Source organism: Populus trichocarpa, chromosome 3 (genome assembly GCF_000002775.5).
Source record: "Populus trichocarpa isolate Nisqually-1 chromosome 3, P.trichocarpa_v4.1, whole genome shotgun sequence".
Taxonomy (NCBI): domain Eukaryota; kingdom Viridiplantae; phylum Streptophyta; class Magnoliopsida; order Malpighiales; family Salicaceae; genus Populus; species Populus trichocarpa.
The window spans coordinates 799,831-821,714 of record NC_037287.2 but is presented as its reverse complement, the minus strand read 5'-3'; the positions used below and the strand labels follow the sequence as shown (position 1 = coordinate 821,714).

General features: G+C 34.8%; 4 protein-coding genes across 8 annotated transcripts; all 4 read right to left on the bottom strand.

The window, feature by feature from the left end:
* Positions 1 to 1,190: 1,190 nt before the first annotated feature.
* Positions 1,191 to 5,227, bottom strand: LOC18111173 (probable sodium/metabolite cotransporter BASS1, chloroplastic). Of its 2 annotated transcripts, none has more exons than XM_006389475.3 (7): positions 4,699 to 5,227; positions 3,938 to 4,078; positions 2,950 to 3,105; positions 2,733 to 2,854; positions 2,482 to 2,643; positions 1,870 to 1,930; positions 1,191 to 1,688 (listed from the first exon to the last, which is right to left on the bottom strand). In XM_006389475.3, the coding sequence occupies exons 1-7, from the start codon at positions 5,143 to 5,145 to the stop codon at positions 1,491 to 1,493; spliced, it is 1,287 nt and encodes a 428-aa protein (XP_006389537.2). In that variant the 5' UTR covers positions 5,146 to 5,227; the 3' UTR covers positions 1,191 to 1,490. The 2 variants fall into 2 exon arrangements, with proteins under 2 accessions (XP_006389537.2, XP_052307126.1); XM_052451166.1 differs by lacking the exon at positions 4,699 to 5,227 and adding an exon at positions 4,197 to 4,650.
* A 3,780-nt stretch (positions 5,228 to 9,007) lies between these two features.
* Positions 9,008 to 10,318, bottom strand: LOC18111172 (protein DMP3). The gene has a single exon (XM_006389474.3). The coding sequence runs from the start codon at positions 9,885 to 9,887 to the stop codon at positions 9,186 to 9,188; it is 702 nt and encodes a 233-aa protein (XP_006389536.2). The 5' UTR covers positions 9,888 to 10,318; the 3' UTR covers positions 9,008 to 9,185.
* Positions 10,319 to 10,758: 440 nt separating this feature from the next.
* LOC18111171 (uncharacterized) lies at positions 10,759 to 14,490 on the bottom strand. Of its 3 annotated transcripts, none has more exons than XM_024596910.2 (10): positions 14,121 to 14,489; positions 13,973 to 14,029; positions 13,798 to 13,875; positions 13,257 to 13,310; positions 12,838 to 12,914; positions 12,399 to 12,498; positions 12,259 to 12,321; positions 11,637 to 11,915; positions 11,300 to 11,360; positions 10,759 to 11,190 (listed from the first exon to the last, which is right to left on the bottom strand). In XM_024596910.2, the coding sequence occupies exons 1-10, from the start codon at positions 14,358 to 14,360 to the stop codon at positions 11,093 to 11,095; spliced, it is 1,107 nt and encodes a 368-aa protein (XP_024452678.2). In that variant the 5' UTR covers positions 14,361 to 14,489; the 3' UTR covers positions 10,759 to 11,092. The 3 variants fall into 3 exon arrangements, with proteins under 3 accessions (XP_024452678.2, XP_024452677.2, XP_052307689.1); XM_024596909.2 differs by having other exon boundaries at positions 12,838 to 12,917; positions 14,121 to 14,488; XM_052451729.1 differs by lacking the exon at positions 11,300 to 11,360 and having other exon boundaries at positions 12,838 to 12,917; positions 14,121 to 14,490.
* Positions 14,491 to 15,903: 1,413 nt separating this feature from the next.
* On the bottom strand, positions 15,904 to 21,884 carry LOC18111170 (YTH domain-containing protein ECT4). Of its 2 annotated transcripts, XM_024598327.2 has the most exons (10): positions 21,644 to 21,878; positions 21,328 to 21,381; positions 21,149 to 21,195; positions 20,816 to 20,978; positions 19,368 to 19,432; positions 18,782 to 19,138; positions 17,882 to 18,424; positions 17,527 to 17,739; positions 16,583 to 16,756; positions 15,904 to 16,302 (listed from the first exon to the last, which is right to left on the bottom strand). In XM_024598327.2, the coding sequence occupies exons 2-10, from the start codon at positions 21,353 to 21,355 to the stop codon at positions 16,126 to 16,128; spliced, it is 1,767 nt and encodes a 588-aa protein (XP_024454095.1). In that variant the 5' UTR covers positions 21,356 to 21,381; positions 21,644 to 21,878; the 3' UTR covers positions 15,904 to 16,125. The 2 variants fall into 2 exon arrangements, with proteins under 2 accessions (XP_024454095.1, XP_052307674.1); XM_052451714.1 differs by lacking the exons at positions 15,904 to 16,302; positions 16,583 to 16,756 and adding an exon at positions 17,148 to 17,356 and having other exon boundaries at positions 21,644 to 21,884.

The window sequence follows — 21,884 nt, the reverse complement described above, 5'->3', positions numbered from 1 at the left end:
TAAAAGCGCTTTTGAAAAAATTTAAATTTTTTTTATTTTTCTTTTTATTTCAAATTAATATTTTTTTAGTGTTTTCAGAACATTTTGATGTGCTGATGTCAAAAATAATTTTTAAAAAATAAAAAAATATAATTTTGATGCATTTCCGAGTAAAAAGCACTTTGAAAAGCAACCGCAACCACTAGAATAAATTTTCTAGGAATGAAAGTGCACGGTAATAAAAAAAAAAGTAAATATTTTGGTAAATTAATTTGGATAGTTAATTATGATCTAATTAAAATATTATCTATTTAATTTATATTCTTAGAACAATCTATAACTTAATTATTTTATTGATTTTATGTTTCTTTGGATTTGTTTTTATATATATAAATAAAATAATAAAATAGAAATAGAGAAGATGAGAAAAGAAAGAAGGCATGTAAATGATGAGATAAGAAACTAACTAACTAATTAATTATAAAAAAATAGAGGGACTGAATTAAAATGAATTCACTTTTAAAGATACTAAAATTGACATAGGTCAATGTTTGGCCGTATGCTGATTGTCTGTGGGATCTAAAGTGGGTCCACTTCCCTCTTTTTTCTTAATCCCGATTTTGATTCGCTCGTGAACACACAGGTGCACGTGGATTGATTCTCTTCCGTCAGGTTTTCAAGTTTATTTTCATGTTTTTCACGTAAAAGTAAAACAATGCACTTGTTTCAAAGCACAAAATATCTATTAAATTTTTTTAATTAAAAATATATTATTATTTTAAAAATTTTAAAGGTCAACAAATCAAAAAATATTATTTATTTAAAAATATATTAAAATATTTTTTTATATTTTTTATTTTTAATATCTATATATAAAAATTTAATTTAGTGTTTTTTTAAATAAAATACATCAAAAAAATAAAAGTTATCACTCTCAAACATTCAAGAAAAAAAAATATTTATTATTATTATTATTATTATTATTATTATTATTAGTTCATGTTTTGGAAGGTATTGTTTAGTTATTGTCTCGAAATAAAAATATATAAAAAAATTAATTGAATTTTTTGTTTTGAAAATAAAAAAATTTATTCTAAAATTATTTCATGTATGAATTTAATTTTATGTATTTGTCTCAATTTTTTTCAACGAAACACGTTTTTATCTCTTTTAATAAATGCCAAGAATTTATTAGTTAAAACTTAAATATATTGACACAAAAACAATTTAAATGTTATAACCATAGCATCATTTTGAATTACATCAATTCTGAGAACTTTACATGAACCATTATCCATCAAGATCTCATGTCCACACTCCATGAATTCAAGACCAGTGCTCTTCTGGAACATGAATTCAAGCCTGAAGTTCCGAGACAAGGGTTAGGGAGAGGGAGAGCCACATTGCATCCTATGGTCAACAACCAAGAGGTTTGACAGATAATTTCTCAAGAACACTGATGAAGACAGAAGAACAAGATTAAAATGTTCAGTGAATAATCATTGAGGGCTTCATTTTTCACTTCCATCAATCTTGGGGCTGTGTGTGTCCTTTGAATCAGAGGGATTGGTGTATCTCCAGAAGAAGCCTAGACTACTGCCCATGATGTTCATGATCACAGCAGACATAGCTGGGGGTAACGCAACCATGGGTGAAGTGAAATGTGATGCTGCTAATACCACACCTAAGGAGGAATTTTGCATTCCAACCTGTGATGTGTTGCCCCAGGAAAAAAAAAAGAAAAGAAAAGTGGAAATTGATTTAAGATAAAGTATACTCAACGATGGATCAACTGCTAAAATTAGAACGACCACCGAAAATCACAAAAAGAAACATTTACAACTTTTCTGATGCTTTCAAGAAGATAGCAAGGGATTGACATGATCATACCTCAATCGATATTGCCCGCCGTTGCGGCTCTTTAAACCCAGCAATTGCTGCTGATATATACCTGTAGATACCAAAAGTTTTGATGAGTCAAATTTACAGGACAGAAAATGCCAGAAAGTTGTCTGCTCTGTAAATCTCAACGGAAAATGGGCAAAATTTGTTATTATCTGACTACGTATAATTTTTTTAGCATTGCTCCCAGGCACGCACCAAAAACAGTATCTGCAGACACATTTGAACGATATTTTTCAACTGTCTCAAAATAGAACAGGTTGATTAAGCAAGCAAATGCAGGTTACAGATGATTGGAGTGGTGAAATATTATCGATTTGGCTAAAACGTAGATTGAGATTTAAATGCTCTGATACCAGAGAGTTTCTGTTCAGATAAACTTACAAGAGAAAATATTTCTCATTTCCATAAACCACCCACGCACCAATCAAGATTGGACAAAGGCTATGTGCATGTGTGTTTATCTAGCTTACATAATTAGCCGAGATGGTACAAAAATTATACGAAAGATAAGATGCATATTGATAGTCAAAGCTGAAGGCAAGCATTGAAGAATTGTCATCGTCAAGGATAGAAATGAAGAGCAATTCATAATCATACCCAACAAAGAAGCCAGCCAAATGTAACAGCAGAACAGCAAGTATTATAGTTCCCATTTCACCAGAGAATATTGACTGAATGCGAAGAATTAGAGAGGCATCAGATGGCAATGACGCAGCAACCATTGAGGATTTAAGATGAACAACATTTTCTGAGAACACACTGGAGTAAAAACCAGAGAACAAAAATCAGAGAAAATTGAATGCAGAAGCACCAATTTCACATAATAAACCAAACAGCACCAAATGAACCTGCAAGCAAGCAGCGATGAAGCTAAAACAGCAAACAGTGGCGCGAAAGGCGTGACAGTTTTCACAGCTGCAGGAATTTTGCTCTGCATATATGAACCTAGCAGAATAGGAGCAACAACCACCTGGATAAGAATTGACAATGACCACAGTATAAGTAAAAGAATATTTTGAAATGTGATGCTATCTAACTTGTTGTTAAGCACAACTTTGAATTTACCTGTAGAGTGCTGATGGAAAGACCAATGGCATCCACAGGAACATAAGTTCCAGCCAGAATTTTTGTCAGAAATGGAGTGAGAAGTACTGCACCAAGAGTAGTGCACCCTGTCATTACAATAGAAAGTGGAACATCCCCTTGAGCAATTAAGGTCACCTGTAACACTACTTCAGCAAAAATAAATAGATATCTCACAAATTTTGAGGCACAGCATTTGTATACACCTCAATATACCAATCATTTCAATTGTCTATAGAAAAAAGGAAACAGAATTCTCAATTATCTCAAGGCCAATACACCAGTTTTGATCGATAATCCATAAACTGTTTCGGACTTATAACACATAAGAACAACATAACCTAGTTCACGAAAACAATTAGTTCTGTCAGGACTGACATTTTCTCTCCTTCTCTTTTCTGTGGGATGGGAGAACGTGGGGAATCGTAATTAGTAATGAACACAACACTGTCAATCTTGACAAGATACAGGGTCCAAAACATGATAATTTGGAAAGATTAGTCAACACAGATGGTTAAAGATCCATAGTTAAACATTCCTGGGATGGATAAGCTAGTAAAAAATGCATGTTCACTCATAACTTACAACTGCAAATAACTCTTGGATACAGAAGGACATGAGCATTGTACATTCTACAACCCAAAATATTCAGTCTAGGAAGTACTCTATGGAAGATGAGGACAAGAACTTCCAAGAATACTAAGCATATTGTTCGTGACTAGATCACCAGATTAGAGTTCCCATTAAAAAGATACAATGAGAAGTGTAGACCTCTATCTCCTTGTACAAATGCTACTCCATATCAGTAGGTCACATGTAAATTTTCCAACCAGAAAAAGAAAGAGGCAGAAATTTCTTAGTGAATGTTACATTCTAATATCAAAAATCATAAATTGCCTTTGAAATATGCTTCCATAGAGTTCATGATAAGTATGGCTCCAGAGAAAAAAGATAGACAGAGAGCACTTACCACATTAGAGGCGGTACCTCCAGGGCAACAACCGAGCAATATCAATCCAACTGAAAAAGAAGGTGGAAGCCCCAACGCTTTACTAACGATCAGTCCAAAAGCTGGCATAATTGTATATTGAGCAACACATCCAAATAGTATCTGAACAAAGATGGCAAACGAGATACTCAGGGGAACCTCCTGTCAATCCCTTTCCTTAACTAAAACTTAAATCATTCCACAAAACAATCCAATGAACTTAAAGTTGCGATTCCCTCACATGTTCCAATTAAAAACAGAAATTAGAACCCAAGAATCCGATCTTAAACAGCTATAGCGAATACGAACACACGCACATTGTCAGCCAGAGCCAATACATAACTGTGTAAAGAACCACTTTCTGCGACACCTTGTTTAAAATTAACAAACTATAAGCACCAAGATGCTCCTCTATTCAGCATGTTGCGTTAATTTTCTGAACCCACAATGCATTGCTCATGATTAGCTCAAAAAAATTCAATAAAGTCGGCATAATCTCAAATGCCAAAAAAAATCACCCTGGGTTTTTCAGGTATTGTAGACCATATGATCGTCTATCCAAGTAATTAGCTAGCTGGATTCTATTACAAATCTTCCCAATAACTACCAAGAATCCAAAATGTTATCAACATCCATTTCTTGATGTCATTTCAAGAACCCAACAAACATGTTAACCTTAAAACATGAAAAAAAAGACATTCAGCGTGAAACAAAAAAGATGAAGATTAAGGAAAAGCACTGACAGAGAGAGGCCTCTGCATAAACAAGGCAATCAAGTCCTTAAGCTCCAAAGTGAGACCCATAGCCAACATGATGAGCCCAAGAGACAAACTATAAGAAGCTGGACCTCTCTTCACAAACCAAGAAAAAGCAGACGGGTTGAAGCAAGCAAGAATCCCACCAGCAGTCACATAGAGAGGATACAAGCTTGCTGCAGTGGATAACACGTTCTGTTGCCAATCCAGGGAGGTGGGTTTTGGTGGGGACACAGGTAGGTGACCAGATTCCTCATGGCCAGAGCAAGAGCAAGAGCCAGAGCCAGAGCTAGAGCTGAGTATCAACGCGGGCAGGTTTCTGAAACTTGGATGTGAAGAAGAGGTGAGTTTTTTGGGGTTAGCGTGAGTGATCTTGAAGTGGGTTCTATCAAGGAGTGGGGGCCGTGTTGACGTGAGAAGGAGAGAGAGGGACATTGTGATGAGTTTAGATCCTGGGACTGGGTCACTCACACTGCCATTGTTCTTATGTAGTGATCTCGATGGACTTCTATGGTTATTATTATTATTATTATTCAATTTCATATCTTCATTTGACGTGGCGCTAGACCACACGTGCACTGTTTGGCATACTTGTTAGATTCGGCTCAGAATCAGATCTTGTACGGTTCGACAAACTTAATTCGAGTTAATTCTTGAATTTCTATGTTAATAACTATGCTTTTTAATTATTATTTTTTTTTTAAAAAGAGTTGTGTAAAATATCAGAAAAAATATTACAACGAAAAAAAAAAACATATACATTAATTATTGAATTGGTGGATATTATTTTGAGATCATGATTCTCGGGTTGTTTATTTTTATGTTTGAAATCATATTTCATGATTTTTTAAAATTATTTTTTCTTTAAAAAATTTTTAAATTATTTTTTAATATTTCTGGATTGTTTAGATGTGCCAATGTTAAAATAATTTTTTAAAAATAAAAAATATTATTAGAAAAAACCAATTTGAAAAACATCTACTACTACGTTACCTTAACAACTCATGTATATCTTTTGTTTTTTAAATATTTCACTTTATTTTTTTTTATTTTTAATATCAACGGTTAGCTTTTAAAAGAATTGATTTTTCACATCATAATATAATTTTAAAATTATTTTGAAAAATATTTATTCTTCAAGGGTGTATGGGATAATAGTTGTGGTAATGATTATTTTTCAAAATGTTTTTTTACTTGAAAATGCATTAAGATAATATTTTTTATATTTAAAAAATTTATTTTTAATATCAATATATTATACGAAAACAATAAAAAAAAACACCAAAAAAAATAAGTTGAAGAAAAAAAAACGAAATTTTTGAACACTTTAGTTGAAACGTTGTCACTTCAATTGCTATATAAATAAGCTTGCACAAGAATATATCTTTCTTATGCAAAACAAAAATAATAATAAAGCAAATATAATGAGATCATCAAAGCTGTTGATGGATAATATATACATGAAATGAGAGACAAAGATCTTGTTAAGCTGATTTGGGCCTCAAAGAAGGTGGTGTAGTGAGTCCAAATTTCTTGGGTAAGTTAGGTTTAATTTGTGTTTGTTATGGCGGTAATTTTTTTAGATTATAGTTTAGAAAAATTATAAATTATAGTTTTTTTAATGAAAATATCAAAATAAAATTCTCAGTGGAATGATGCAAAACAATAAAATATATTAATGAATAAATACTTATAAATATATGATTAAAACAAAACACAAACCGTAGCATGAAAATAAACAAATACTTTGTGTAGCTTTTGACTAAACGTTTGGTACATATAAACGAGATAATTTAATGAAACGAATTTATGAGAAAAAATCATTAAAATTTTAAACCCTTTGCCAGCTACCATCCAAACCACAAATTAATAAAAGGTCCAGTCATGATAATTCAATTATTATTATTATTTTCTCGGACTCTACTTAAATTTCTTGTATCAAAGTTTTACTCCCATGTGATCTCAGGTTCAAACACTAAAGTTGTTAATATAGATGGCTACTAGAGCTTTACCTGATCGTTAACTTCAGGATCCGTGAAGATTAGTCGAGATCCGCGTAAGCTGACTCAGACACCCCACGTGAATAAAAAAAAGTTTCTTGTATCAAAGTCCTCGCACCCACGTTCCTAGGTCAACAAAAACTACTCTCCTTAATACTTATAATGTAAACTGGATGGCTATTTCATTGTATATTATTTTACTGTTTTTCCTCTCATGTTTTAATGTGGATTGTAATAGCGATATTTTTGTAAATTTTTAATTTAGTCCTTGAACTTTATTTTGGCGCAATTGAGCTCAAATTTAAGCCTAATTAAATGTTTTTTTGTGGCCGGGGGTTGAATTGAAAGTCAGGGGACTAAAGTGTAAAACAAAGGTAACATAGGTGGCACATTCAGATTTATTTGCAAAGTATATTTTTATCCCCCATATTTGTTTGCTATAAGGTGATCGGTCCTTTTAATTTTTAACAATTTCATTCTGGGACTAAACTTTATTTTCATTATTTTTCAGTTCTTAGTGGGTAAGATGAGAGAGAGAGAGAAGATGGCTGAAAGGTGGCTGAAATCTAGCCTAGAGAGAGAAAAATATCATTTCTTCAATTCCAGCCACCAAAATGTTATATTTTTTTCTAAAATGGTTCCATATGACGAGAAAAGTTTGACTTGGGTGTTTTTTTACCTTGAAAGTGCCTAAAAACTAGATTTGAGATCGAGAAGAAATTGGTTTCTGAGTTAATTTTGGATTTTTGACTAGTTTTTTGCGCTTTTGGAGGTTAAAGATTGGTTTAAAAAGATTATTAGGGTGATTTCTAGGTGTTTTGGGTTGAAAATGGATTGAAAATGAGTTTCTAAAAAAAACATCAACCTTGATTTTTCAGCCATTGTGGTGGCCGAAATTTGGGTATGATAAGCGTCTGACAACCACGTCAGACCCAAGCAGCTTGGGTATGGAGTCGTTCCAGACCCATGACGCTTGAGCTTGAAATAGTTGCTAGATCCAAGCTGTTTGGGTCTGGCGTGGTTGCTAGACCCAAGCGTTTTGGGTCTAGTAAATACCTTGGGTTTGACATGGTTGTCAAATCCAAGTCACTTGGATTTGGAACAAAAAAAAAATAAAGGCCCGCGCGACTGGACCTAACATTGCAGGCTCGTGCTAATAATAAGGTTGGGTTGAGTTAGTTAAAAACCATCGATTCACCCCCCATGCGCTCGAGGCAACGCCTATTCTATATGTACATTACCTTTGTCTTTACCATTGATCCTTTTGCGCGCGAGCCTGCTATCTTTTTTTTTTTAGTTACCAACCCTTATCAAAGTTCACTGTATAAATACTAGAAGAAGCTTTTCATTTCTCAATATGGGATTGAAAGCCCATTATTATATATACTTTATGTTCATAAGAAGAAAGTTGTGTTTTTCCAATATGGGATAAAAAAATCTTTTGTTTTAAATACTTCAACTTAAAAGAAGAAGATAATATCTTTTCAATGTGAGATAAAAAAATCTTTCGAAATAATCTTTTAAAGTTTATTATTTACAACATGTATAACCTACATCCACATGAATTGTTTCTTAAATTTTTAATGTGGAAAATTAAAACCCTATTTTTTTTATTTTCTTGGGTTCATCGAGTTAACGGGCCAGGTCTGATAACTATAATGTTAGGTTGGTGTTTTATTTGTTAATTATTTTTAATAGTTTTCTCGATTTTATCCTTTAATATTGGATTGGTTGTGGAATAAACTGAATGATTTATTTGTTTGTTTGTTTTTTATAGGATTATCACTGTCTCAAATAAGTTTTTATTTTTTAGATTGGTGCTCAATTTTGTTACCATATATTTTTATCATATAATTAAAAAATATTTTATAAAAAACAAATTAGTAAACTCAATAGAGTTCATGAAATGGTTTACTGAGGGACTGAGATCAATCTAATGAACCCGATAAAAAGTTATAATCTTTTTTAGGAAATGATTTTATTATTATTATATATTTCATGACACGGTCTATTGTCTCAATAGTTTTTGTTGAAAAAGTTATCATTTTAAAATTTTCTTTAAAGTTAAGCCATGTTTTTAGTACCAATTATCAAGATTGTATTTGGATCCATGAAATCAATCAATTTAATTTGAGCTAATTCCTGTAATATTTAGTTTGAAACTTAAGTTAGATAAATAGTTAGATTGCGAGATTTTAAAATTGACTCATTAAGTTAGACTAAATAAAACAATTAAAGAATTCTTAATGCTTTTAATATATTTTTATATTTTAAAAAAGATTATTTAGCTCTCAGCATAGCTTGGAATATATATATGCTTCTTAGAATTAATTCCTCCCTTTTCTAATCAGGTAAAGACATGGTACATCAAGGGGAAATGAAAGTTCAACAACCTATTTTTTAATCCACAGAGAAATAAAATAATAAAAAAAAAAATTACAAGTCAGAGAGATCACATGACACAAGGAGCTGCAATTATTTGCCTGGTGTAACGGGGTAGCCGATCCCATGCCTTCTGGTAGGGAAAGCCATAAACAACAAGCTGCAGATGAGACCAATCCCAACAGGGATGACATCCAAAACCTCCTGAGTCTCATGTTTAGGCATAGGATAAAAGCAACTCAAAACGTTCTTATCCCTCAAAGCCACAGCAACAAACACAAGCACTGATAAAACTGCATGAACCACATCAATGAACCTTAGCTTGAGCTTGCTCAGATCAGACAAGCCTGAACCAACAGGATCCGGGCAGTCAAACAGAAACATCCCTTTAAGGGTTGCGAAACCATAGTAGACTTGTCCATCTGTTGGTGACTTGACACTGTCCGTGAAGGAGCCAAGAAAACAAGAAACAGCGAGGAGAGCAAGGAGGACAGAAGTCATGGGCGCTGTGGCAGAATCACAGGCACCATTGTTGGTAAATATAGGGGTGAGGATCTGGAATGCTAAGAGGGTGCCTGTGGGAAGGAGGTTGGCTAGGTTTGCTGTACTTGTTAGGGTTTGCGAGATTGCCCTTTGAGAGAAAGTGGGTGGTCTTGATGGGGATTTTGGAGTTTCAGGCTCATTCTTATTGATGTAATTATCGTTGCTAGTAGCCGAGCTTGAACTTCCTGTGGATATTTCAGCAGGTATGGATGATTTCTTTGAGGAAGGTGTTGTTCTTGGTCTGAGAGACATGCTGTTGGGTTTTTGGGTGTAGGAAAATCAATCAAGGATCGATGAATAATTTAGGGTTCTCAAGCTTTATGACCAAGAAGCTGATTTGAAGGAGGTTGAAGCTAATATTGCGTGTATTAAAATGGGGATTAGGTATTTTTAATAAATCAATTACTTGTCGTCAAAGGTTTTAGGCTTTCATCATGGAGTTTCTAGACGACTGCATCATAACTTGAACAGGCATATTTTAGTCTCAAATTGTATGCGTGAAGTTAGCTAGCTATGGAGTCAATGCCCAGCCAGCCCATCTGACATCATTGCTTTTAGGTAGCTGTTGAATTATTATTATACCGGGAACAATAATTTCACTATTTATCACTCACCATTGTTCATCATCTTTCAGCACGATCGTCTCTTCGTCCAAATGTTAATTATTTTGGTGTGATTTGAAATCTTTCTTTATTTATGTTCCTTTGCTATTCTTATGCCTTTCCAAGTTTTTAAGAGTATTTCCCAAAAAGGAAAATCATTATGCCTTCTAGAAATGTTTTTTTCTGGAGAAGAAAATGACCAAATCCTTGAGTTTTAACTCCCACGAGAAAAACAAAAGGATAGCAATGGAAGAAATTCTTTTTCTTCCAAATTTTCCCAGTTGACTAAGCCTATTTTTCTTGTTTAGTTAATGATTGAAAAACTTTGAATTTTTTTCTTCAAATTAATATTTTTTCGATGCTTTTAAATAGTTTTAATGTATAACATCAAAAATAAGTTTAAAAAAATAAAAAATATATATTATTTTGATGCATTTCCAAGCAAAATATATTCTGAAAAACAATATATGTCACTGTAACAAACACTCTCTAAACAAGCTAAACCGCAGGTAAATTAGGTGTAGCACAATAAAAAACAATGACATTAAGCTGAAAAGCAAGTTTCTGAACCGGGATAATGCCATTATTTTTCATGGTTCACGCACCATAAATGAGGAACATAATGTGCATGCAATGTTTACAAATTGAAAAATATTACCCCATAATTTGCTTTCAAGAAAAATAAGCTGCCCTGACAGGTTGGTTGAGCTTGCACGAGGTTCCAGCATCTCTCTGCACGATCCAACTGATCCCGTAGATGATGGTCCTCACAATCCCAAGTTCGTGAATCGGAGCATTCCATAAGAGATAGTACCATGTTTCTGAAGGAGGAGCAATTTCTCGGTAATCATGGATTCACAGCGGCTCATACTTAACATGTCCGAGGTAGAGACCACATGCAGGAGCCATAGGACTTGCAGCAGTAATAGACCTGGCATTCAGTATTCTTTCAACTGGAAAAGAAAAAACAATTGCACAGGCCAAAGGTGAATTAAGAAATTATTAAACTCACAACTATGTGTGTGCATGTACAACTGTGGGATATGTAAACAGAGAACAGACCATCTGAAACTGTTAGATCTCCAGTGCCCACAGATTTAAGAACACCAACAAGCAGTCTAACCTGAAAATATTCAACTGAAGTTTTAAGTTCGCCAATCACAAAGGCTTAAACAGCAAGAAAAGTTTGTGATGCCATTTGAAACATGGATACGACATGAAAACATGATGCCATCAACTTTTGTTGCTACCCCAGGTCAATCACATTGGGTTCTCATTTCTAGTGCATATCATCAATTTAACAGTGTCACGTGGCTACCGGCTCCAAAATACCGTATTCACTTCAGGAACAGAAACGAAAGAATCAAACCAAAGAACACAGGACACAGACAGTCCCAACCTGGTGGTAGAGAAAAGAGCGAGAACGAGCTGTTATGACATAGCAGCGATGCCTTCTCCTTATCCCAAAACCTAAATCAGTTCCACTATTGGAGCCCCCTGCCAAAAAACCATTGGAAATAGATCCAGTTGGTAAGCCAGTCTTACACTTGTTATGGAATGAATGAGGACCTTCCCCGTTTGAACTGTTCTGTTCTCTTTCTGTGATGGATGGAAAATATGGAGTTGAAACCACCTCCAAAACAGAAAGTTCTTCTAAGGTTCTGAATGGTGATTTTGCCTGAAAAAAATCAGCAACTGTATAAGATCATAAACAGTTCAAAAAATTTTAGCATTTGAACATATTGGCTAGATATTGTGTTAGAGTTTTTTCCCTCAAACAATGCACAGAGAGATACAGCACTTTCAACACTCGTGTGATTGGGTTTGAAAGTTTATTATACAGAAATAAAAATAGTGAAAGGTACTTAAGCTCTGGATAGCTCATAATCATAAAGCTCTCAAAGCTACTCTTAGGAGTCCTTGCAAAATGGAACAGCTTGCCTTTACATATTAAAGCTATCAAATAGGCAACAAATGGACAAAGCAGCCAGAAGCAATGCATCTAGAAGATAGGGAGCAACCTGACAACCAGATGCCCGGAAGGAACTAAAATCATGATGTCCAACAAGAACTTTGCAAGCTTCCTGCATTGTTATCAATTATTAATTCCATTTCAATTGACTAAACAAGGTAACAAATTCGTTTGGCAATGGTTTCTAACCTGCATGGAAACAAGATCTAACTCCTCTGATACATGCCATGCCCGGTCTTTTTCAAAGGTGGACAAAAGCTCTGGTCCAATCAGCAAGCGGTAGAAGTACCTAAAAAAATAAATGGCATATTTTGAACATTATCCTCTGCAGTACAAGTTGTTAAGTATGTCTAGCACAGCAGACCACAGATTAAGTGTTAAGGTGGTGTGTTATGACAGCATATGTCTCACATCTATTTTGAAATTCATTTCATCATCTCAAAACTATACAACTATAGCCAAAGTCATCTGACACACAAGCATATCATCTATGGCGGATGGTCTTCCATGCAAAAAGTCTTTAAATTCAACACACCATCATTTCAATCAAGCTAATATACACATGCCTCAATTGGCGGTTGCAAACTTGCAATTTTTACAAAAAGAACTAAAGTTAATCAATACCTACGTGCGCTCTTGAGCTTTGAATCTCGCATGGAAATGAGCCGAAACACTTCGAACATCAGTCACCATAATATCACCTTCCTTCTTCTCACATAACCAAATGAAAAAAGTGTCATTGATGCCTATCTAGTATCTAGTAGCACATGAGGATGTGATCCAACATGAATAAAAGATGAACGTTTTATGCAATTTGTATAAAAGAAAATGCCAACATATAAATCACTACTAGAGCAATCCAAACATGTCCACACAGAAGGTGATGCACATAATACAATCAGATCTTTTTTTCTGTTTGTCGCACTATGCAAGTAGCAAAGTACCATGTCCAAAAGTAAATAAATGCAAGTATAATTAAGTGTTAAAGAATTGGTGAAAGGGAAAGATGATGCAGAGGTTCACGGCTTAAGTGGTTAACAAACATACCTGCAGGAAATGGTTCACGGCTTTTCTGACTACTGCTGGTTCGTGAGGCGGTAACTGCAAATTGATAAAAACAGAAACAACAATTGTGCAGTCGTAACAGAAGCTCAGGTAAATTTTAAAGGCAGCTGTATAAGTATGAACTATGCACCAGAATAAATGAAATGACTCTAGTGATGTAGGACGGATGAATAAAATCACTGAGCCTGTCGAGAAGAAAAGCTTGGTAGCATTGTTGAACAAGATGATGAATTTTGTCCATTATTTACATCTCTCAAGGTGATACGAGAACTCATCATACCAACAAACAGATTTCAAATAACCTCTATATGAAGATCAAGTTCTTAGGTATAGCAAATAAAAATCCTAACAATGTCCTACTCTTCATAGATTTACAAACCCAAAATGTTCCATGAAGTTAAAAAGGAAAAAACTAAGAGCACGAAACGGGATTTCCTATGAATCCATAACATTAGCAGCATCAAATGCGAAACAAAATTAGCCAGAAATCGACTGCGACATGAATTGCAGATTAGATACATACCACTTCACCTGGCTTCCTTTTGCTTATGCGTTCCACATCAACATGGCAAACATTAGACAATGCATGTACTCCTGCATCCTAAATTTTATATTTTTAACAGAAACTCAGCATCTATGCTGCCATCCATCAATTAAACCATAAAAAGAATTCAGGCCAGCTAGAAATAAAAACTCACAGTCCTGCTGGATAGACAGATTGTTACAGGCTGCCCAATGAATTTATGAAATGCCTCCTGCATTATTCAACACAATTATTGTTATAATTTCGAGGTATTACACAAAAAAAACAAGTTGAGTGATGATTCGAAGAAGAAAGAAAAGAACCTGAAGGACACCAACAACAGTTCTATGATTAAGCTGTTGCTGGGAGCCACAGAATCGAGTGCCTATGTACTCAACAGCTACCAAGTAACGTTGAAGTCCTGGCTTCATTGATTTATCTACAGCTTCTTTTTCTTCTTCTTCCTCGCTCGAGTCTCCTTCTTCTTGAAGGGTTTTAGAGATCTTTGAAGGTCTTTCGTTCGGAGATTCTTCAGGTGAGGCTTTTGGGTTTACTTCTGTCATCTGTTATTTTCTTTTTCCGGGATGAATCAGTTTCTTTTCTCGGAGTCCAAACAACACCAAAAAAAAGGATTTTTTTTTTAGGGGGAGATAGAATTATGCTTTAGGGTTTAAGGGTTTAGTTCTGATTCTCTTGAATGGATATAAAGTAGGCTCAAAGGCATAGCCCATGATCCAAGCTTAAAGCCTGTACCCAAGACCCCACAACAACAATATTATCCTTGATTATTTTTATTCATGGATATAATTGGGTCAAATTTATATTTGTAATTATATTTAATTTAATTTTTAATATTTTATAAAATATAAATCTGATTCATTTAAATTTTTTTTTATCCTTAGTAATTTGAGCTAAAACTTTTTATAAATATTACAAATATTCACGAGTTGAATTTATATTGCTAATTTTAATGGATCTATATTTAGAAATGAATCTAAAATATGGATAGAAAGTAGATGTCAAGACACTTTCAAATATTAGGTTTAATTTTTATATATTACATCATCATTAAATTATAGTTAACTCCTCATTCTTCTCCAACAAAAAAACAAATTTTTTTTTGTTACGTTAAAGAAATATAATAAAAAGCTCACTAACAAGAATTATTATGCCGAAACATTTCTAAATAAAATATAAATATAAATATAAATACTCAATCCATAAACTATCAAATATAAAAATAAGATTAGTAGAAGGTATATAAGTTGAGTCAGGTTGAGCAAGTTTTAAAAATCTCGACCCGTCACCCGAACCTTGACATCTATTTTTTAGGTTTTTTGATCCACTAATATTTATAATATCCACATTACTCAACTTTAACGGGTTAGGTTGAGTTATATAATGCAAATATTATAAAATAGACCGAGTTTTTTTTAACACCCTTGGTTATTTTGTTACTTCAAATACCATAATGGCATAATTATTAAATCTACTTTAGTGAATTGATCCAAAAAAAACCAGGAACTTAGAGCTTGGTTTGGACTAGATTCTTAATTAAGCTGAACAAAACATTGATTTAGATGAACCCAGTTAATCTAAGTGAGGTTTCAGTGACGGGATTGACCCGATTCAAACCTAATTAAATCAATATTTTGTAAAAAACAAAACACTATTGTTTCAATAATTGGAAAGTATTATTTTTAAAAACAGCCGACAAGGGACAAACCCCACGATGAAAGACTTACTTTTGTTTCGTTCAAGTACATTAGGAATCGAACAAAGCAAAAATTTACCAAATTTGGTAGCATGGCCATTTTGCAGACATGCCATAGCCATTGAATTCCCTATGCGGGGTACTGTTCTTTCTGCCATGCAAGAAGCACCAGGCAGTGACCTTCTATTAACATAAACAGCAAGGAGATGATAGCTTGGACGCACAGGTTCATGCAGGATACGAGCAATTTTGGCTGCTATTACATTTTGCATAGAAAATTGGTTTTTAACTTCTTTGTCATCAAGGATCATACATTGATTGTCGGCACCTCCAAGCATATCTCCAATAAACCAGACACTTTCTCAGCATTCCAAGTTGGTACGAGAATCAAGTTCAAAACAAAATTAGGAATAGATTATTATTATTGATAAAAAAAAAAAAAAGCAACACCTTCAATCACCAGCAAACCCACCTAACTGATAGTCCAAAAGACGCTTTTGGAAAACAAACACCCATTTTCAAGGGGGGAAAGCCTGAAATAGAAGGCTCGGAATGAAGGGATTAAAACTGTGAGCTACAGCACTGCAACAAACCTACTAATGCCCTAAAAAAGCCTATGGTGAAGGAACAGGTGGATCTGAATTTCCTATTGGCTTCTTTATAGGGTTACTCTTCTGGATGTGACCACTGAGTGAGAGATTTTTAGTTAAATTGATAAGAGATGAGGGATTAGTAGTTTTCTTGGTCCTTGAGTCATCTTCAGATATCCCTTCTTCGGCTGTTGTATGCTTCTGCGCAGCAGAGGAATGATACAATGTTACAAAACTACTACATTAAGTAGATAAATAAAGCAAAAAACTTCATAGCCAAATTTCAGGAGAAGGGAGGCACATGGATAACAAGAATGTTAGTTGGCAAGAACCTGAGAATAAAAATCAGTATGCTATCATATTGTCATGGTCTTGGTCTCAGTTTGAGCACAATATGAAAAGAATTGGGGGTAGCAGTTCAAAGTTAAGGATCAAGAAAAATAAATGAGGTATTAACAAGGAAAGAGGACATGGAACTTACAGCGAAATCACCGTTCTTAAATATTTCCATTTGCAAAGTAGCAGGCTTGTTGCCCTTTTTGGTGTTAAGAGATTTCTCTCGCTTTTCATAGAAGTTGAAGTCATCTAACAAAGATGTTTTTGCAGAATAACTCTTGAAAATATTAAGCATTTCCAAACCTTGCTTGAGTACAATCTGCACATTTACATGACAGTCTAGTCAGACCAACCATGAAAACATTGAGCACAAATGTGCGGAAGGTTTCACTTTGACCAGACTAGGCACAAGATTCCATTTACAAGTAGGGTTTCTTGCAGAGATATCAAAAGTTTAAAATCTCAGATCATGGTAGACAATGAAAAATGTCTTTTGCATCCCCTCTTTCTCTTGATCGTTACCCTTTATATGAGCAAAACACTAAATCCACCCAACAAACAAGCCAACTGCCAACAATAGGGATGAAGCAGCTATTCTTTTTCAGTTTCCCTGTTGGTTTTAAATTCTCTTTTTAAAAATAGAAGAAATAAAAAAAACTGGGAGTCCTTGAGCCATTTCATGTGTTTATCAGATGACTTTTAATTAAGGATTTCTTCTCCAACAAGGATTGAGATTAAGGCTTTTAGCTGTTCTAAAGTAGGACTTTTACAAGACTTCTGTTTTCTGATAATCTATATAGACTTCTAATTTTTTTTCTCCAAGCCCTAAACTTCATCCTCTTGTTCCCGATTAAATTTTATTCAAGTTTAGCCATAGTTCTGCTCTTTGCTGTCACTGCATTATTTTCTTCTTCCCACCCTGTATCAAATAGAGGGCATACAACTATGATTTGGTATATTCAAGTGCCATATCAAAACTTTCCGAAACAAGACATTGTGAAAAGACGAGTTTAGTAAACTTCATTAAAGGACCAAACCAAGTTCCGCAGAGAGATGCCATGTGCACTTAAATGAAAGAATAGGAGATACCTCTTGAGTGTCCCGGCTGAAAGTTACAGAATGTCCATCATTATTTTCAAGCACAATATGCCGCAGATGACCATTAGGAATGTCTTTTACTACATGCCACTTCACAGGGAAAAAACCGTTCCATTTGTCAATTTGCCAAAAATCCATGTCTTTGTTAAAGTCAACCTGACCAACCATCTCAGCAAAGCCAACAAACTGTCCACTTCCATTTACCTGACATTATGATAAATCAAGGAGGGGAAAACCAAACAAATAAATGAGGACGTGGTCATTTAAACTTTAGTTGTATATAGGAGCATTATGAGAAATTGCAGAAACATTTCACAAAAAGGAAAAAAGTTTGTTTCCAACTTACTGAAAAAAAGAGGAAAATTGGACATTTGTACCCGGTATCACTTGAAACCTCTTCTGCATTGTGGAATGCAGCATCTAGCTTCTTATTGCCATTTGGGGTACTTGCCCATACATCATATTTAATGCTCTTGTGAATGTCATCTTCACTATAAGATTTGATAACAAAAAACTTGGCATTAGCATACTCGGTTTCAAAATCTGGTAAGTTATATTGCTCTTTGCGCATTGCAATTCCCAACTCGTCCTTTACTGAGGAGTCCAACGAAGCATTTTTGTTGACCAACAAATCCAATGGAGCATTTTTGTTGGATGCCCTAGGACCACGAGTTAATTCAGTTTGGTTTTCAAAATCATAATTTTTATTGAATCTGTCTCTTGATATGTTTCTGTAATTCCCAGTCCACATTCTTCCATTTTGCCTGTAGTTCAATGGACCATTGTGTGGGAATGGACCTGGTTTTTGGGAAGTAAATGGAGGAAACTTTCCCATAGGTTGGTATCCCTTAAAAAGGCCTGCTGAAAAATCTGAACCCGATGGAGAAACCTGTAATTTGATTGTTCACATCAGCAAAACACTTCCAAGGAGAATCCATTCACACATTGTATAACATACAAAGTTCAATTATTCTTGAAACAGCTTTTATGATAAAATGAAAAAAGATGTTCAAAGAATACTAAGAGCATCTAGCAAAAATAATTGAACATATGACACTCCCATCAAGCTTTGAGATGGAAAGAATTATAAAACAAATGCACTTCTAAAAACTCCACAAGCGATTTTCATTCAACAAAACCACTGCTCTGATAAAAATGAGAAAAAAAATGCTGAAGTTGAATTCAGAAAATTTAAACATGCTCTGAAATTCTGGAAAAATTAAACATGCTCCAAGAGGGTATATACCTTGGTCATAGGTCTGACAAGTTGAGTGTACATAGGCTTGGAAATTTTGCTGCCAATGTTGCCATTAGATTTTGTAGAGTTGAAGCCATTTGACTGGGCAAACGCAGTGGAACCTGAGCCACCTTTTCCGTTTTCAAAAACAGCATTTCCATTCGAGACATCACCGACATATGCTGAATCCCATGAATAACAAGGCATGGCTTCTAACCCATAGGACACAGGATGCTGTAGATATCCCGAGGAAGAAAAATATGGCTGTTGAGCAACACTTTGCCCATCAACACCAACTACCGTTCCTGAAGCATATGGATAGCTAGGCCAATAATAAACCATTGAACCATTATCCGATTGCATGCCCTAAAGAGGCAACCAGAGTATAAGAAGTAATACTTCATCACAAGGTAATAACAGTGAAGAAATTTGTGGTAAAATATATGTAGCAGCAGCAGCAGAAATGGATATTGAAGAACAACAGACAACGCTCAAAGTTTTTACAAACAGATTTAAAATTTCAAAATGAATGGATGCAAAACCATTACAAGGCAAGTCCCTTTGTGCTTCCATGTAAAAGTTCCAAGGAACTTACTGTTTGGGAACCATCTGCTTGGTAATAAACTTGATCATCCAATTGCGTGGAGGACCCACTGTAGCCTGCAAAATAGAGTTATCCTTCTGAAATTAAGTATACTGATAACATATTAATGCTCAATTATGAATACAAATTGGAAATAACACTGCAAGGTGGATAAACTAAATGAAATTTTACTAGACAGCTTCAATTGTTAACAAAGAAACCAAATGATTATAAGAATTTTCCATAGTATTATTTTCAGGCAATGCACCAGCATGGGGATGCTTCCATGATGTCTATCACACAAGGCAAGAGAAGCCTGGAGCTATCTCAGTTTCTTACCCAGCTATTACCCTGGCCACAGCAGTGATCTTGTTGAGTGTACCTTTTGACATTAAATCCGCAAAGACCAGGTATCAATCAGGTGACCCAGTAGCTACCTGATACCACCTTAACAATAGAATCTCATCGACCACTAATGTGATCTGGCCACTAAGACTTTCGATTAAGCAAAAGTTGCATGTTCACCGCCACTAGATGCTCAAAAATCCTGACCTGTTCATACTCATTGAGCACACCTAACCTGATCCCATTAAATTAGTACTTTATAAGTACTACTACACTAAATCATAGTCTAAGCTAGGAAAAAATCTGTTGCTGTCCCAGCTACCCAACCCAGAAAGGAAACCGAGGACTGATCAGGCGACCGAGTTGCTACCTCCTACCACTTTAACAATAGAATCTCATCCACCACTAAATGTGATCTGGCCACTAAAACTTTTGATTAAGCAAAAGTAGCATGTTCACCGTCACCAAATGCTCAAAAATCCTGACCTGTTCATACTCAGTGACCAAACCTATGCTCAAAAATCCTGAAATGTTCATACTCATTGACCAAACCTAAGCCGATCCCATTAAATTAGTACTTTATAAGTACTACTACACTAAATCGTAGTCTAAGCTAAGCAGAAATCTGTTGCTGTCCCAGCTACCCAACCCAGAAAGGAAACTGAGGACTGATCTCTAGTTGTACCAAAAGCTACACCTCAAATATGAAACACTTATTTTCCTGGAAGAAGGCTAGTTCAGTGAAGATTATTTTTTTGCTCACTGACTCCATATAGCATCCCAAATATGACAACACAAAAGGTATTTTGATGTTCTAATGATTGACTACATCCTAAGGTGAAGAAATTTCCCTTTTTCACATAACTGCACCATGCTGTTCAACACATTCTGACCCTATGGAAATGAAGTACTATATCAGCAATAGAGATAAAAAAAAATCCATTAAAAATGAGTTCCATTAAATGCGTAAAAGAGTCCAAGTACAATACTTCGCATGGCTGAACCTGTGTTAGCATAGTATATTTGCAATGGGAATTATAAATTTGTATTGAACGAACATCTTTCCCAACTTCCAACATAAATGCGAAAAACAAAAAATTATCTCAATATCTAACCTGGGTATTGATAACTATAACTACTAGCAGCATTTGGCTCTTGATCAGCCTCCCTTTTGGTGATAGATACCGCACTGCCATTAACTTTGGTGTCAGAAACACCATTCCCAGAAGCCGAAATGGTGGGAGTCGAATCTGAAGGGAGTCCATCTATTCCAGAACCCTGACAGGTACCATTCACAAAAAACAAAAACGAAAACAAAAAAATCCCTTTAAAGCCAAAGCTTTTTCATCCCATTATACCATTTTTTCCGCTCAAAGTAAACTCGGACCAACCCGGTTTTAACAAAAAGAAGAAGAAGAAAGAATTAAGGTAGGTAAAATGTAGCATACCACATTGTTGTCAACTGGCTTAGCAACAACAGGGCTCGACTCCAATCCTGTCAAGACATTCTCAGCTATGTTACATTATACACTTGAAATAACATAACTAATCAATCAAACATATCACGAAAAAATCCAAAGAAAAAAAGGAAAAAAGGAAAGACTTGAGAGTAAGGAAGGAAGGATACGTTGGTCAAGTTTGGTTTCGGTGGCCATTGTCGATCTTCAAAACCCGATTAACCCTACAAAAAAACAACAACAAAAAGCTGAGACACCAAGATATTAAAATTGAAAGGAAAAAACACAAAAGAGCCCAGCCCTTGATTGATTGATAGTGATTTTCGCGATAAAAAGTGATATTTTGAGAGAAAGATTCGATTTTTTTAAGACTTTTTTTCAAAACTTTGTTTGTCTCCAGAGAAAAAAAAGGGGGGCTACTTTAAAGTTCAAGAAAAGAGAAGGACGGAGCTCTGAAAATTCAAACTTCCCGAAATAGAAACGGACCTTAAGGAAAGAACAGATCGCCGCCGACCCGAAACCGAGAGACCCGATCTGACAGAGACAGGAAAGCTCTGTGTTTAAAAAAAAATCAGAGAAAGAGGGAGGAGGAGGAGGATGAAAGAAGAAAAGAAGCAGCAGGAAGGAGGAGGAGCAGTGGCAGTAGTAGTAAGGGGTGATTGGAGTGGAGGAGAGATCGCACGTCTTAGAATCCCATGTTTTGTAATAAATAACTCTCGTTAACCGT

Bases quoted from the DNA above. Each gene is read 5' to 3' on its own strand.
- LOC18111173 (XM_006389475.3), bottom strand. From the start codon at position 5,145: ATGTCCCTCTCTCTCCTTCTCACGTCAACACGGCCCCCACTCCTTGAT. The intron at 4,079-4,698 runs GTCAGTGCTTTT...ATCTTTGTTCAG, and splicing joins TTATGCAGAGGCCTCTCTCT to ATACTATTTGGATGTGTTGC. The intron at 1,689-1,869 runs GTATGATCATGT...AACACATCACAG, and splicing joins GGCGGGCAATATCGATTGAG to GTTGGAATGCAAAATTCCTC.
- LOC18111170 (XM_024598327.2), bottom strand. From the start codon at position 21,355: ATGGCCACCGAAACCAAACTTGACCAAC. The intron at 20,979-21,148 runs GTATGCTACATT...GGTACCTGTCAG, and splicing joins AGCCAGTTGACAACAATGTG to GGTTCTGGAATAGATGGACT. The intron at 19,139-19,367 runs GTAAGTTCCTTG...TTGCCTCTTTAG, and splicing joins AAGCAGATGGTTCCCAAACA to GGCATGCAATCGGATAATGG.
- LOC18111172 (XM_006389474.3), bottom strand. From the start codon at position 9,887: ATGTCTCTCAGACCAAGAACAACACCTTCCTCAAAGAAATCATCCATA.
- LOC18111171 (XM_024596909.2), bottom strand. From the start codon at position 14,360: ATGACAGAAGTAAACCCAAAAGCCTCACCTGAAGAATCTCCGAACGAA. The intron at 13,876-13,972 runs GTGAGTTTTTAT...TATAAAATTTAG, and splicing joins TCTGTCTATCCAGCAGGACT to GATGCAGGAGTACATGCATT. The intron at 11,916-12,258 runs GTTGCTCCCTAT...GATTTTTTTCAG, and splicing joins TCCGGGCATCTGGTTGTCAG to GCAAAATCACCATTCAGAAC.